Source organism: Petaurus breviceps, unplaced genomic scaffold (genome assembly GCF_028583685.1).
Source record: "Petaurus breviceps papuanus isolate PSGF00001 unplaced genomic scaffold, PetGlider_PUasm1.0 90466, whole genome shotgun sequence".
NCBI lineage: Eukaryota > Metazoa > Chordata > Mammalia > Diprotodontia > Petauridae > Petaurus > Petaurus breviceps.
The window spans coordinates 951,943-966,153 of NW_027187260.1; the positions used below are offsets into that span (position 1 = coordinate 951,943).

At 37.4% G+C, this 14,211-nt stretch overlaps 1 protein-coding gene across 1 annotated transcript in view; it reads right to left on the reverse strand.

The window, feature by feature from the left end:
* DNAH14 (dynein axonemal heavy chain 14) overlaps positions 1 to 14,211 on the reverse strand; it is a 412,217-nt gene that overhangs the window by 380,712 nt on the left and 17,294 nt on the right. The window contains exons 4-6 of the mRNA XM_069062634.1: positions 13,565 to 13,724; positions 9,931 to 10,083; positions 5,828 to 5,958 (exon numbers count right to left, since the gene is read on the reverse strand). Of these exons, the coding sequence (XP_068918735.1) occupies positions 5,828 to 5,958; positions 9,931 to 10,083; positions 13,565 to 13,724 (444 nt within the window). The remainder of the gene's footprint in view (positions 1 to 5,827; positions 5,959 to 9,930; positions 10,084 to 13,564; positions 13,725 to 14,211) is intronic.

The window sequence follows — 14,211 nt, forward strand, 5'->3', positions numbered from 1 at the left end:
CAAAACTTTGAATTCCAGATTCATTCCCTTCCTCCCTTGTCACCCACCCTTACTGGGAAGATAAGCAATTCAATATAGGTTCTATATGTGTAGCTATGCAAAACATTTCTGTAGTGGATATATTGTGAAGGACTGACTATATTTCCCTCTATCCTATACCACCTCCCACTTGTTCTATTCTCTACTTTAATCCTGTCCCTTTTCAAAAGTGTGTGCTTCCAACTTCCCTCCCCCCAGCCTGCCCTCCCTTCCATTATCCCCCCTCTTATGCCCTTCCCCCCAACTCTCCTGCAGGGTGAGATACCCCATTTAGTGTGTATGTCATTCCCCTCCCTAAGCCAAATTCAAAGAGATTTAGGTTGACCCATTCCCTTTTGCCTTCCTGTTCTTTCCCTCCATTGTAAACATTTTCCCTTGTCTCTTCTATATGAGATAGTTTAGCCCATTCTGTCTCTCCCTATCTCCTCTCATTATATTCCTCTCTCACCTCTTAATTTCACCTTTTAAGTATCATTCCTTCCTATTAAATTGGTCCTGTGCCTTCTATCTATGTATACCTGTACACATATATACACACACTCACATATGTATTCATATGCTCATATACCCTCCTATATAAACATATATATATAATATATGTGTGTATTTATGTATGTATGTATGTATGTATGTATCTATCTATCTATCTATACATTTCTATTCCCTTCAACTATTCTCATGCTGAGAAAAGTTTCATAAGTTACAATTACTGTTTTTCCACATAGGGATGTAAATAGCTTAACTTTGATAAGTTCCTTATGATTTCTTTTCCCTGTTTACCTACTCTTGCTTCTTGTATCTGAATGTTAAATTTTCTATTCAACTCAGTTTTTTTCATCAAGAATGCTTTAAATTCCCCTGTTCCAGTGAATGACCATATTTTCCCCTAAAACATGATACTCAGTTTTGCTGGGTAGGTGATTCTTGGTTTTAATCCCAGCTCCTTTGACCTTCAGAATATCATATTCCAAGCCCTTTGATTCCTCAGTGTGGAAGCTGCCAGATCCTATGTTATGCTGACTGTGTTTCCACAATATTCAAATTGTTTCTTCCTTGCTGCTTGTAATATTTTCTCCTTGATCTGGGAATTCAAGAACCTGGCTATAATATTCCTAGGAGTTTCCTTTTTGGGATTTTTTTCAGGAGGTGATTGGTGGATTCTTTCAACCTCTATTTTGCCCTCTGGTTCTAAAACATCAGGGCAATTTTCCTTGAGAATTTCTTGAAGGATGATTTCTAGGTTCTTTTTTTGATCATAGCTTTCAGGTAGTCCAATAATTTTTAAATTATCTCTCTTGAATCTATTTTCCAGGTCAGTGGTTTTTCACATTGCCTTTTATTTTTTCATTTGGTTGGATCTGTTTAATACTATCTTGATTTCTAATAAAGTCACCAGCTTCCATTTGCTCCAATCTAATTCTGAAAGAATGATTCCCTTCAGTGAGCTTTTGGGATTCTTTTTCCATCTGGCAAATTTGTCTTTTTAAGGCATTCTTCTCCTCATTGCCTTTTTGAGCCTCCTTTTCCATTTGAGTTAGTCTATTTTTTTAAGGTGTTATTTTCTTCAGTTAGGTTGTTGACTCTCATTTCATAATTTTCTTGCATCATTCTCATTTCTCTTCCCAATTTTTCCTCCACTGCTCTTATTTTATTTTCAAAATCCTTCTTAAGGTCCTCTATGGCCTGTAACCAGCATGTATTTTTCTTGGAAGCTTTTGGTGCAGGATTTCTGACTTTGCTGTCTTCCTCTTGTTCCATGCTTTGATCCTTTTTGTCCCCAAAATAGGAGTGTAAAGTCGGGTTGCTCTGCTTGTTTTGCTTAACCTTGTTTGCTCATGTTGCCACTCAATTACTTGACTTTTGAGCTTTTTGCCACAGTATGACTCTGCTACCAGACAGGGGAGGTTTATCCCAAATGCTGGGGTTTTCTCAGCTGCCGAAGGTATTAGTTGGGTGCCCTCTCTGAAGTCTCCACACTCTGGCAAGCTGTTCACACACCCCAGGACCTCCACCCTAGACTGTAATCTAGATCCAAGCAGGTTAAAGCAAGAGTGATTACCTCTCAGACTGGTCACTTGGTCCTCCTACAATCTGAAAGCCAGGAGCTGAAGCTGCCATGTGGTGGTGGCTGCATGGCCCTGGCACCTCAGTGGCTTCTCCCTCCAGGGTATAAAAGCCAGACCCCACTCTGGAACTACCGGATCCCAAAGTCCACACTGCACTGACCTCTCATTTTGTCCTTAGCTTCTATGTGTTGATAATTCTGGAAACCATTACAATTGCTGGTGATCTGAAGTCTCTCCAGTCGTTGGCTGGTCAGGCTACCTTGAGGCTAAAACCTTGGGTTCCCGTAGGGCTGGGCTTGGCTCCCCAGAGCACTGCGCTGGCTACTTTCTGCCAGCCTGCTAAGCTGTACTTAGCGGGAGGTTAGCTTCTCTGTGTCATTTTATGGGTCTGTAGCTCCAAAGGTTGTTCAGAGTCATCTTTTACATGCATTGGAGGTGGTGGGAGCCGGAGCCACGCAGAAGTGCTGTTTCTACTCCGCCATCTTGACTCTGCCCCCCACAAAGTTAATTTTTCAATGCAAATGTATAATGCTTTACCTTAGTGTCACTGCCAAGATGAAATAAGTGATGACAAAAGGGGCAAAAAGTAATAAGAGAAACCATTCTACAAGGAGGGATACCAGTAATTAGTTCTAAGAAAAAAATGTCTTGGTGGGTTGAGATTCGAGTCCCTTTTCCAGGCTATGAGCACAGAATTCATAGTAAAAAGGAAGTACAGACAGTCTCTATGCCTAGGAAAGTCTTAGAGGGCACAGAATGTAAAGGTTGAAATGTCACTGGCTCAGAGGTCATCTATTCTAGTTCATATCTTAGTATCAATGATCTCAGCAACAAATGAGATAAGGAAGAATTCAAGCTTAGTTTGTAGACACTAGTGATGGGAAACCCCCTAACACAGAAGGAAGCTCATTTCTCTTTTGGATAGCACCAATTGCTAGGAAGGTTTTACTTGCATTAAAACCTAAATCTGACTTAACACTTACTAGCTGTGTGACATTGGGCAAGTTGCTTAACCCCAATTGCCCTCCAAAAAAAAAAAAAACCCAAAACAAAAAACCTAAATCTGTTTTTCTGCAATTTCTACTACTTCCACTTTCTACCACCAGTTACTAGTGCTTTCCTCACCCACGGTCCTCAAATTGATTTATGTTTATTAATTCATGAGCATTATATTTTCCCCCTTAAAGAATGTAAGCTAGGAGCAGCTAGGTGACACAGTGAGTAAAGCATTGGCCCTGGAGTCAGGAGGACCTAAGTTCAAATCCAGCCTCAGACACAACACAAAAACTAGCTATGTGACCCCAATTGCCCTACCTTCCTCCCTCCAAAAAGAAAAAAAAAATGTAAACTATTTGAGGGGTGGTTCTATTTCACTTTTCTATTTCACGTCTCCCTTGCACATAGATTACTTTTTCTTATCTTTTTCTACCACTAGCATTTCTAAAACTATATCAATGGCAGTGCTTAAAAGGGAGATCCTTACTTTACTCATATTCATTGGGAAAGTTTCTGGGAATCTTCCACTGTAAATTATTCTCATTTTTGGTTTTAGGTACATATTTTTCTCTTATAACAATTATCTTTCTATGGCTGTGCTTTAAAAGCTTATTTATCCTAAGTACAGTAGCATTTTCTTTGATGATACCCTGTTCCCAAAGGCTCTCTTGCCGCACTCCCCAGTTTGGCTGCTGAGGAGGATGGATTGCAGTGGAGGGTAGAGAGACTATGAAGAAGGCTACTGCATTTGTTTAGAGAAGAAGGAACAAGGGGCTGAAATATAGCAGTGACTATGTGAGTAGAGAGAAAAGGACATAATGTGAGATATGTGGCAGAAAAAAGATTTGTCTGCTGTTTGGATAGATGGGATGAATGAGAATGAGGAGTAGAAATTTACGCTGACGATTTCTGCACATATGTTTTCAAGTTAGTTGTCTCCCTCATGTTGTACCATCTTTAAATCACTGATATAAATCCAACTTGTTTACAAGGAGTAACTGTTTGGATAGAAAATTTTACTAAAACTAATCATAGGGACAAATACTGACTTAAAAGATTAAAAATCTTTAAAAAAAATCTGTCTTCCTTCAAGACTTGGTTTAAAAATTCTATCTACTCTGTATGTATCTTGTATATATGTATTTATTAATAATGATAGGTGACATTTATATAGCACTTTAAAGTTTACAAAGTACTTTACATATAGTATTTCATTTGTTCCTTACAACAATCCGGTGTTGTGATAGACACTATTATTATCCCCATTTTACAGATGAGAAAAGAAGGTTGAGAAAAGTGACATAACAAGTCCAGGATCTCAGAACTAGAATGGATATTAAGGAGAATTCAACAACCTCTCTTTATATACATAATGTTATCTCTGCCTTGCTGCTAAAGCAATCTCCTTGAGGGAAGGGACTATTTTGATTTTCCTTTGCATCCTGAGCAGGATGCCTGACACATGGTTAACTATTCAATGTCTAATTTAATAGTTGATCATTTGTTTTTCTGAAAGGTTGTTGGTTCTTGTGGTTTAGAAAAAGCAACATACTATTCCCTTTGGATGGTCAAGTGATTTATGAAGCTTACAGTTATATTAATGTGAAAACATTATATGATAAAGAGTAAAAGGAGCTGAACTTGAAATCAGGAGAGACCAGGATTCAGATCCCACCTCTGAATTTACTAGGTGGCACAGTGGAGAGTGCACTGGGGTTGGAATCAGGAAGATAAATCTTCCTCTGCTCAAATTGGGCCTTAGACACTTAATAGCTGTGTGACCCTGGAGAAGTCACTGAACCCTGTTTGCCTCAGTTCTTATCTGTAAAATGAGATGGAGAAGAAAATGGCAAGCCATTTCAGTATCTCTGCCAAGAAAACCCCAAATGAAGTCACAAAGAGTTGAACATGACTGGAAAAAAAAGACTTAACATGTGAATATAGGCAAGTCATTTAACCCAAATCTCAACTTTTCCTATCCTGTAAAGTGGGATAATAATAATAATGCCTATTTCACAGGACTGTTGTGAATATTTAAAAAGGTAAAGCACTTTGTAAACCTTAAGACATTATATAACTTATCCTTTATGACAAAAATATTCAATCAATTCATTCAATATAGATGAGGGTGAGGAACCTGCAGCCTCGAGGCCATACTTGGCCCTCTACGTCCTCAAATGCTGCTCTTTAATAGAATTCAAACACAAGTTTGGCCTGAAGGCTTCAGGTTCCCCATCCCTGATCTAGATCATGGGTTCTTAAGCCTCTTTGTGCTATGGACCCTTTGTGCAGTCTGCTGAACCACTCTGAGCCCCGCCTCAGTTTTTAAAAAGTTAAAATAAAACACATAGGATTACAAAGGAAACCAACTATATTGAAATACTGTTATCACAATATTTTTTAAAAGTTCCTGGACCCCCACGCTAGTTCAATATCACATAGAAAAAACATCAAGGTGATTAATTTTTTTTAACTTCATTTACTAACAACCATAATGAGTAGTAGCTCCAGAAACAACTTCTCAGGCTCATATCTAATTTATAAAGAACATGAGAAAACAGTTACTGGATGTTTTGAGTTTTTTCTTTAAACTTCACACTCCCATTTCTCTTCCTATATACATTTGGAAAAATAAATAAAATCCAGATTAAAATACTTTCCAATTTTTCATTATGGAAAACAGAATAAAAATAGCATAAATGTATAAGTAGTATAAATAAAAATACCATAAATGGAGTCTTCAAAGGTATCTCTTTAGTTTTTTTTATGTCAAACCCACGTGCTGTTAACTCAGTTTTCCAATTCAGCTTCTCTCTTAGTCTTAAAATATGTCTTACAGCATTGTCATCCTTTGGTACTAGTTCAAAATATTAAATAAAAGATTACATGTAAGTCCCATATCCATAAATTAAATTATCAAAATCTCTGAATAATAAACAAATATCTGAATACAGAAAATATTTAAACACAAATTCCACAGATCTAAATACTGTAATAAAAGAAAGTTTATTTGAAGATAATGTCAATATAAGAGAGAAGGGAAGTATCTGAAAACCTAGATACATGATAGGTAATCATAATACCTCTATATTTCTTAAAAAGCTCAGAAAACCTAATTTCACAGCTAGATATGTGGGTTACAATCATCTATCATTACATCCAAATATAAAGAACAAAGATAACATGCCATGTCATGCGGCAGCTAGGCAGCACAATGGATAAAGTGCCAGGGCTGGAATCAGGAAGACTCATTTTCCTGAGTTAAAATCTGGCCTGAGACACTTACTAGCTGTGTGACCCTGGACAAGTCACTTAACTGTTTGCCTCAGTTTCCTCATCTGTAAAATGAGTGAGAGAAGAAAATGGCAAACCACTCCAATATCTTTGCCAAGACAACCCCAAATAGGGTCACAAAGAATAAATGAACAAAAAACAAAATGTTTACACTTGAACACACACACACACGTACATGTACAAAGTGTGTAGTAGTGTTTTGAAGCTAATAATCAAGGATTGAATCTCTTCTCTCTCTTAACATTTCTTCTAGTCTATTTTATCCAATCCTGTGGTATCAGTTATCAAAGAAACTTAATGGATAGTGACCATGATTAGTATAGGAATTCAAAGGGACTGAGCTGATAAAGTGGGGAAAGGGAAGGAGAGGTGAAGAACATTCTATTTTAAAGAGACATGCCTTTATGAGAAAATGTAAGAAGCCAAAGGGAAAACATAAGGAAGTACATTTAGATAAACATCAGCAGGAGAATGAAGTGACATTGTCATAGCATCTCATTCTAGATCACCCACAGAGAAGGAAAAAAGACAAAAAGTTACAAAAACAGACTATACAAAGCTAGCATGGAGTCATGACATCCCAGATAATCACTCAGATGTTGTTCATCCTGACTTGCACTGTGAATTGGATTTAATTGAGGCAGAGCTGCAAAAAGTTATCAGCCTCACCCTCTCCTCCATAAATCTAAGTCAAAATGGAGCCCTCCCAAATCTGTCAGACTTAATGATCAATGTCTACTTCTGATGGCTCAGATAGAAACCTTCTGAAGAAATCTTGAAAATGTTTTTAGAGATTACAAATCTTGGGTAGGAAACTAAAGGCCACAGGAGCAGAGGTAATATTTTCATCATTGTTTCTAATCACAAAGTAGAGGATTCATTAGAGCAAGGTTGATTTGAGATGTGAACATTTGATTAAGAGGAATGAATGGATTTATGGCTGTCTCCTTATTCAGGAGGGAAGCTTCTTGAGTAAGGATGGAATGTAGTAAAATAAATATTTGCCTAAAGACCTGTGAGGCAGATCAAGGAGTCTTTAAATTCAAATGTCAGGGGTGATGAGAAAATTGGCCATATATTAATGTGTGTGTGTATCTGCCAAGCCAAATATCACAGAAAGTAGAATATATGACATGGGAAGAAGATTATTGGCTCAGTAATTCATGGGAGCGGGTAATAATGCCTTTTACCATTTTCAAAAATGAAAAAAAGAACAGAATCTGAATACCATGAGCTAGTCTGCTTGATTCAGAAAAGCATGATCTTAAATAAGGTGACAGCAAAAATGAACTTGATCAAAAGAAACAAACAGGAAAACTACATTATGCTTAAATACACTATAGGCAATTAATATCAACACTTAATCATATATGTGATGGGGTATGGGCTCTGGACCACTACCACCCCACCTTTTGAACTTTTCCCAGAACTTTCCCACATGGCACAGTCCCTGACTTTTGCCAGAGGCATCACCCATCCCAGTAATCCTTTCAACTGTCCTTACATTGTAGATCCTAGCCCCTCCCACTCCACCCCTCCCCTTCACTTTCTGTTACCTCTGACCCAGCCCAGCCTTTCATTGTCTATTACCTCTGGATCACTCCGGTCTATTGGCTACTCCTAGATCCCTCCCAAATCTTTTTCCCCTATAAAAGAGGTCAGTCTCATCTACCAAAGGCCCAGGTTCTTAAAAATCCCACCCACTTCTATTGGCAAAACAATAAACTTTGTCTCTGACTGAAAAAAGGCTTGAGTCAAATTCTTTCAAGGAAGGACATGCACCTTTTGCCCTTGAATTTTAGTGTTCCCAGCACCCCTACACTGCAAAATATGGCTCATTAAAGATGGCTATGGCAAGGCCAAAAGATAAAAGAAAAAAGGCGAATATAATTTCACATCTTTTTTTTTCACCTATCTGCTGGAGGGGGCCAGGGCCTTTCTAAACAGTAGCCTGAGGTCCTCCAACAGTTCCTAGGCATATTCCAGAATTCCTGGGCCCAAGCTGGGCAAGCCCAACAGACTTGTCAGGTGGTTTCTCCTAGCTTACTGTTAGTAAAAATAGTAAAAAATAGGCTTTATCAGAGACTGGAGGGCATTCTTCCCTTGGTGTGTGTCCTGGTGCAAACCAAAAAGAAGCTTCCACCAGCTTTCCTCTGGGATAAGAAGTTGACCTGAGGGTGTCTGAAATCCCCCAGAGTGAGAGAGAGAATATCCCCTTTCTTTAGCAAGAGCCTGTTCTTGGGAGTTATAGGAAAGTGTGAAGGGATCAGGGAGCTGTGGGAGTAAAAAAGCAGTATAGTTAATTAACTGGCAGCATTCTTTTTTGCTTTTTGGAGGGCAATTGGGGTTAAGTAACTTGCCCAAGGTTACACAGCTAGTTTTTTTGTGTGGGTGTTAAGTGTCTAAGGCCAGAACCGAACTCAGGTCCTCCTGACTCCAAGGCCGGCACTTTACTCACTGCGCCACCTAGCTGCCCCACTGGCAGCTTTCTTTACCAAAGTGCCTGCCATGCAATTTCCCATGGCCTGATCCATATTCCCTTTCTAGTGGCCTTTGCAAAAAAGCTATATCCAATAGGTATATTGGATGGCTTTTGAAAAGCTTGGAGGAGATATGAAATCTCATGGGCATGTTTAATAAAAGTTTTTTTTTTTTTTTGCTGTCAGATATCCCCTTTCTTTCCAAATTGCTCCATGGGCATATAGAACATGGAAAGCATATTTTGAGTAGGTAAAACATTTACCCTTTTACTTTCCCCTAGTGCTACGGCTCTGGTGAGTGATATTAATTTTGCCTCCTGGGCAGAGGCCCCAGGGGGCAGGGGTTTGGCCACTATGGTGTGGAAACTGACTACTGCATATGTACAGCAAATGAAATAGCATCCAAATTCTTAAAAGAATAACTAAATGAATTACAGGGAAAAAAAACTGAGAATTAATCTATAATGGGAGAGAGGGAGCAACCAATGTGCTTCCTTCAGATCTAGACAAGTCTAACCAAAAATAAATATGAAAGAAGTTAGAATGGGAAGAGGATTTTAGAAAAGTTAGAAATTATATACTTTGAGACAGCTTGTTGAAGCAGTGGAAAGTGCACTGGACCTGGAGTCAGGAAGACTTAAGTGTGTGGCCCTGGGCAAGTCATGTAACCCTGTTTGCCTCTGTTTCCTCATCTGTAAAATGAGCTAGAGAAGGAAATGACAAACTACTCTAGTATTTTTGCTAAGAAAACCCCAAAATGGGGTCACAACAGTCAGGCATTCCTGAAAATGACTGAACAACAGCAACAACATATGTCAGGAAGTATGTTAAGCATTAGTGATACAAAGAAAGGCAAAAGACAGTCCTGCTCTTAAGGAACTCATAGTCTAATGGAAGAGACAACTTATAAATGGCTATGTACAAGCACATAGACAGGATAAACTAGAGATATTTAACAGAGGGAAGAAGGAACTAAGAGGGATTAGGACATTGATATAGTAATTGATTCTTAAACTTCTATTTTATACTTAGGCTATTTATCAGAAATTACATACCTGTTGGATCATATCGAATGCGGTTCGAAAAATCTTTCCTCAGATAATTAGGTATTTTCTTTTTGTCTTCTTTTTGCTCCTTTTCATCTTTTTCTTCCTGGAAATCTGATTCTTTAGAAACCTTATACTCAGTTACATAGTGTTCAGTAGAATCTGAAAGGAAAATCTTACTAATTAAATATGTAGCATATGATATTTTTCTATATATCATCCCATAATAAATCTCAGCAAATTCTGAAGTGGAATTATTCTAAGAGTCTTTTATTCTTTTTTCCATTAAAAAATATTTTTCAAGTAGCAAGTACTTTTTAAAAAAATAATCTCTCCTAATACCCCTCCCCCTTAAGCAAAATTATTTTTAAATCCCTCAACTTGGCAAAACAAATTCCTACTCTAGCCATGTCCAAAAATGTATGACTCTTTTTGCACTTTAAGTTCATTACCTCTCTGTCAAGAGTTGAGCAGCATGTTTCATCTTTATTCTTTTGGACCTGTGGTTTATCATTGTGTTGTTCAGAGTTCTATAGATTTTCTCTATAATGCTGTTATTACTGTATAAACTGTCTTCCTACTTCTGCTCACTTTACCACACTAATTAGTTCATAAGTCTTCCCAGTTTCTTCTGAAATTGTCCATTTCATCATTTCTCATGGCACAATAATATTCCTTTATATTCAATACATCACAATTTGTTTAGCCATTCCCTAATAGAAGAAATAGTCCTCCACTTCCCTGATGTCAACCCCTTCCCCCCAATCCCACCCCTCAGCCAATTACCATCATATTGGTTCACCAATCAAGGCCATAGATCGTAGGGTCAGAGATGGAACCCAAGATTTAGATCTGGAAAGGATCTCAGAGGCCACCTACTTAAAGCCCACTCATTTTCTAGATGAATAAACTGAAACCTAGGGGGGTTGAGTAAGTATCAGAGACAGTCATTTTAAAGAAAGCATAGTTTAGCTTTAGGAATGGAGACATGATGAAAAACATGGGTTGATTAGGACTTGCAATGTAGAAAATAAGGCAACTCCTCCCACACAAAAGTGCTTTTATCCAAGCATTATTTCTTTATCATATTTACATTTCTAAAACTAAGCATACCAGAAAATAATGAGGATGAGATAAGACCTAGGAAAGCAAAAATATGAAGATGGAACAGAAGAGGGAAGTTAAATTTGTTACTTCAGAAGATTTCTCTCCATAAGGGTTACATAAGGAATAAAGAAGGAATCATAAAATAAGAGTCAGAACTGACTTGAAGAGAAGAAAAGACATGAGAACAAATCAGAGGAAAACTCCTTGAAAAGAAAACATGACTCAAAATGAGAGGCTGTATAGGAGACAGAGAAGGAAAATGTTGAACTTTACTCTTAACTGGCTTGGGAAAGAGAAGGGTCAAAAGAGAGAGCAATATATAAGTAAACAACAATTTAAGTAAAATCAAAGGATTTGGAATAGGGCAAGTAAATGAGATTAGGAGAGAGAACAGAAGGAACACAGCAGCATCAGCCCCAACAATTCCCATCGTCACCATTTTGGTTAAGGCCCTTACCTAACTAATATAATAGTAAGTGTCAATTTTCTCTCTCTACCAATCCATCCTCTACACATTTAGTTCTGATCATGTCATTCATCTACTTGATAAACTTCAGTGCCTCTCTACTATTTCTAGGATCAAATATAATCTCTGTTTAGCATTTAAAGCCATTTTCAACCTGGCACCACCCTACTTTTCTAGCCTTAATATGCCAAACAGGCAGTCTTGCTGGTCCCAAACAGTAGAAACTTTCCTAGTAAATTTATGAGAAATGCAAAGATGTCATTTTTCTTCATTGTTATTTGACAAAGTTCCGAAAATATTCACAATAGCAATGAGGCAGACACTAAAGGCACAAACATATACAGGTGAAATAAAATTCCCTATTTTATGACAGTCCATAAATAAGCATTTATTAAATATCCCCTATGATAAGCACTGGAGATACACAGAAAGGCAAAAGACAGTCCCTGCTCTCAAGGAGTTAAAATTTTAACAGGGAAGACAAATGAAAATAAACATGTATATAAATAATACGTAAATGTCCACAGATGCATTTAAGTTGATAATAACTTAATATCACTTTATCCAAAGCCTGAACTAATCAATCAGGCTGCTTTACTTTGCTTTAAAAATGCCTTTTCCTGTGTCAGCAACTCCAGAGACCAGATAAGTCTGAAAGTGGGATTTTCTTATCTTGGGAGACAAGCTCCATATAGGAAGAAAGCACACATCCTGAGATCATAAATTCCAAACTGAGCCTGCTTTGTCCATTGTCTTGTCAATTTGTATTTACAACCAAGAAACTTCTTTTCTCATGATATGGAGAGTAAACATATGGAGATCATAAATTTGTGTGACACAGCCACCCTGATTTGGGATGTTTCTAAAATGTATTTAAGCTTCCTGATTCTTTTGTTCAGGGAGTCAGAACTTAGTTTCTGACTCCATGATCATGAATTGTTAACTTTAAGGGAACAAATAATAAACATATGTCAGCTAGACTGTCTCCTTTAACCAAACTTTTCAGGTTAACAAAGTGCATATAACAAACTGGAGATAATAAAAAAAAATCAGAAAAGGTTTCTTGTAGAAGATTGGGTGTTAGTGGGGACTTGGAGGAAGATGGAGTAGTCAGGAGACAGAGTCAAGCAAGGAGCACATTTCAGCAATGGGGGACAGACAATGAAAATGGTCAGTCAGGAGATGGAGTGTCTTATGCAAGAAAAGCAGTATCATTAGATCAGGGACTACATGGGAGAAAATAAAGTATAAAAAGACTGGAAAGGGATGTGGGGGAGGGAAAGGTTATAGCAGGCTTTGAATGCTAAACAGAACTTTATATTTGATCCTGGAGGTGATAAAGAACCAGAGAAAAGCTGAACAAGAAAGAACTATGAGTCAATTAAATTCTATTAACCTGTAATGTGCCAGGGGTTGTGCTAAGTGTTGAGGATAAAACTAGGAAAAAGAAAGATAATCTCTGTCCTCAAGCAGTTTCCAGTCTAACAGAGAAAGATAACAAAAAGGGGATATGGCAATCCAAAGAGTTGAAACCAAGGGGAGATGCTGATGTACAATTGAGTTACCTGGAAAGTTCAGATCCCAGTCCTCCATAAAGGAAGGCTTTGGGATGAGTTTAGTGCTCCATTCATAAGCCCTCTATGCAAAGAGGAGAGGCAACTAGGTGAGTTGAAAAGGGGTTGAGAATCAAAAATTGAGTCCATCAGCATAACAACAAGATTTTAGGCAATCAGTTTATCCTGGGTAAGGCACGATGTTTACTGTAGATGAAACCAAGAAGAGCTTGGAAATGGAAAATGGAGTCAGATTCAGCCAAAGGACTGATCTTGCCAGCTGCATTCACTCCTCCATTCCTAGTGAAGGGTCTCTGACTTCATACACAGGAATATGATTTAAGACTTACTGAAAGAGGTACCAAATGAACTCTTAAAGTACACAAGTACTTTATAAACCTGTTCTAAAGAATCATCTGTAAACTATTTCAAACTATATTTAACTTATATCCCTTTCCTTTAAAAATCGCATGAAACTTCTTTCCATTATCATAAGATACTGCAGAAATTGACATGCCTGAAAATTGCTCTTCATGTACTGAAACACTAGGAATCACCACCTGGGACTTCATAGTTACTGGAGAAATTAAAGTCATGTCTTCTTGTTCTCTTGTATCTGTTTCTTCAATTTCAGTAGGTTGACTAATCTCTAAAGTCACTTCATTTAGATCTTTTTTCTTTTCAGGTTTACAGATCCTAGAATAATAGAGAAAACAATGTTGAGGGTAATCAAGTAGTCAGACAATTTTTTTTAAATTTTTAATTAAAGACAAAACTTCTTTGAACTTAATATACCATTAACTTTACTCCATATTATCTATAATTTAGAGAAATTAATATAGACACCTAAACTGTAAGTTAAAATATATTTCATTGTAGATTGCATTCCTTCTAAATATTTGAGTGAAAATTTGAAAAGCACATGTCAAATGCCAAAAAGGAAGATTATCAAATTCTAAGGAGTTGTAAATGCTTTTAACTAAAGATTATTTTAATCTTTTAACAATTATCATTGATTATTCAGGAATTAACATCTGATAGGAATTTTAAAGACTGATCTAGATTAATCTCCTCATTTTTATGAATAAAGAAACTGGGAAACAAAAGGGTTGAGTAACTTGGCAGTGGCAAAGCTGGACCCTGCGTAACATCAAGCACAAGCAA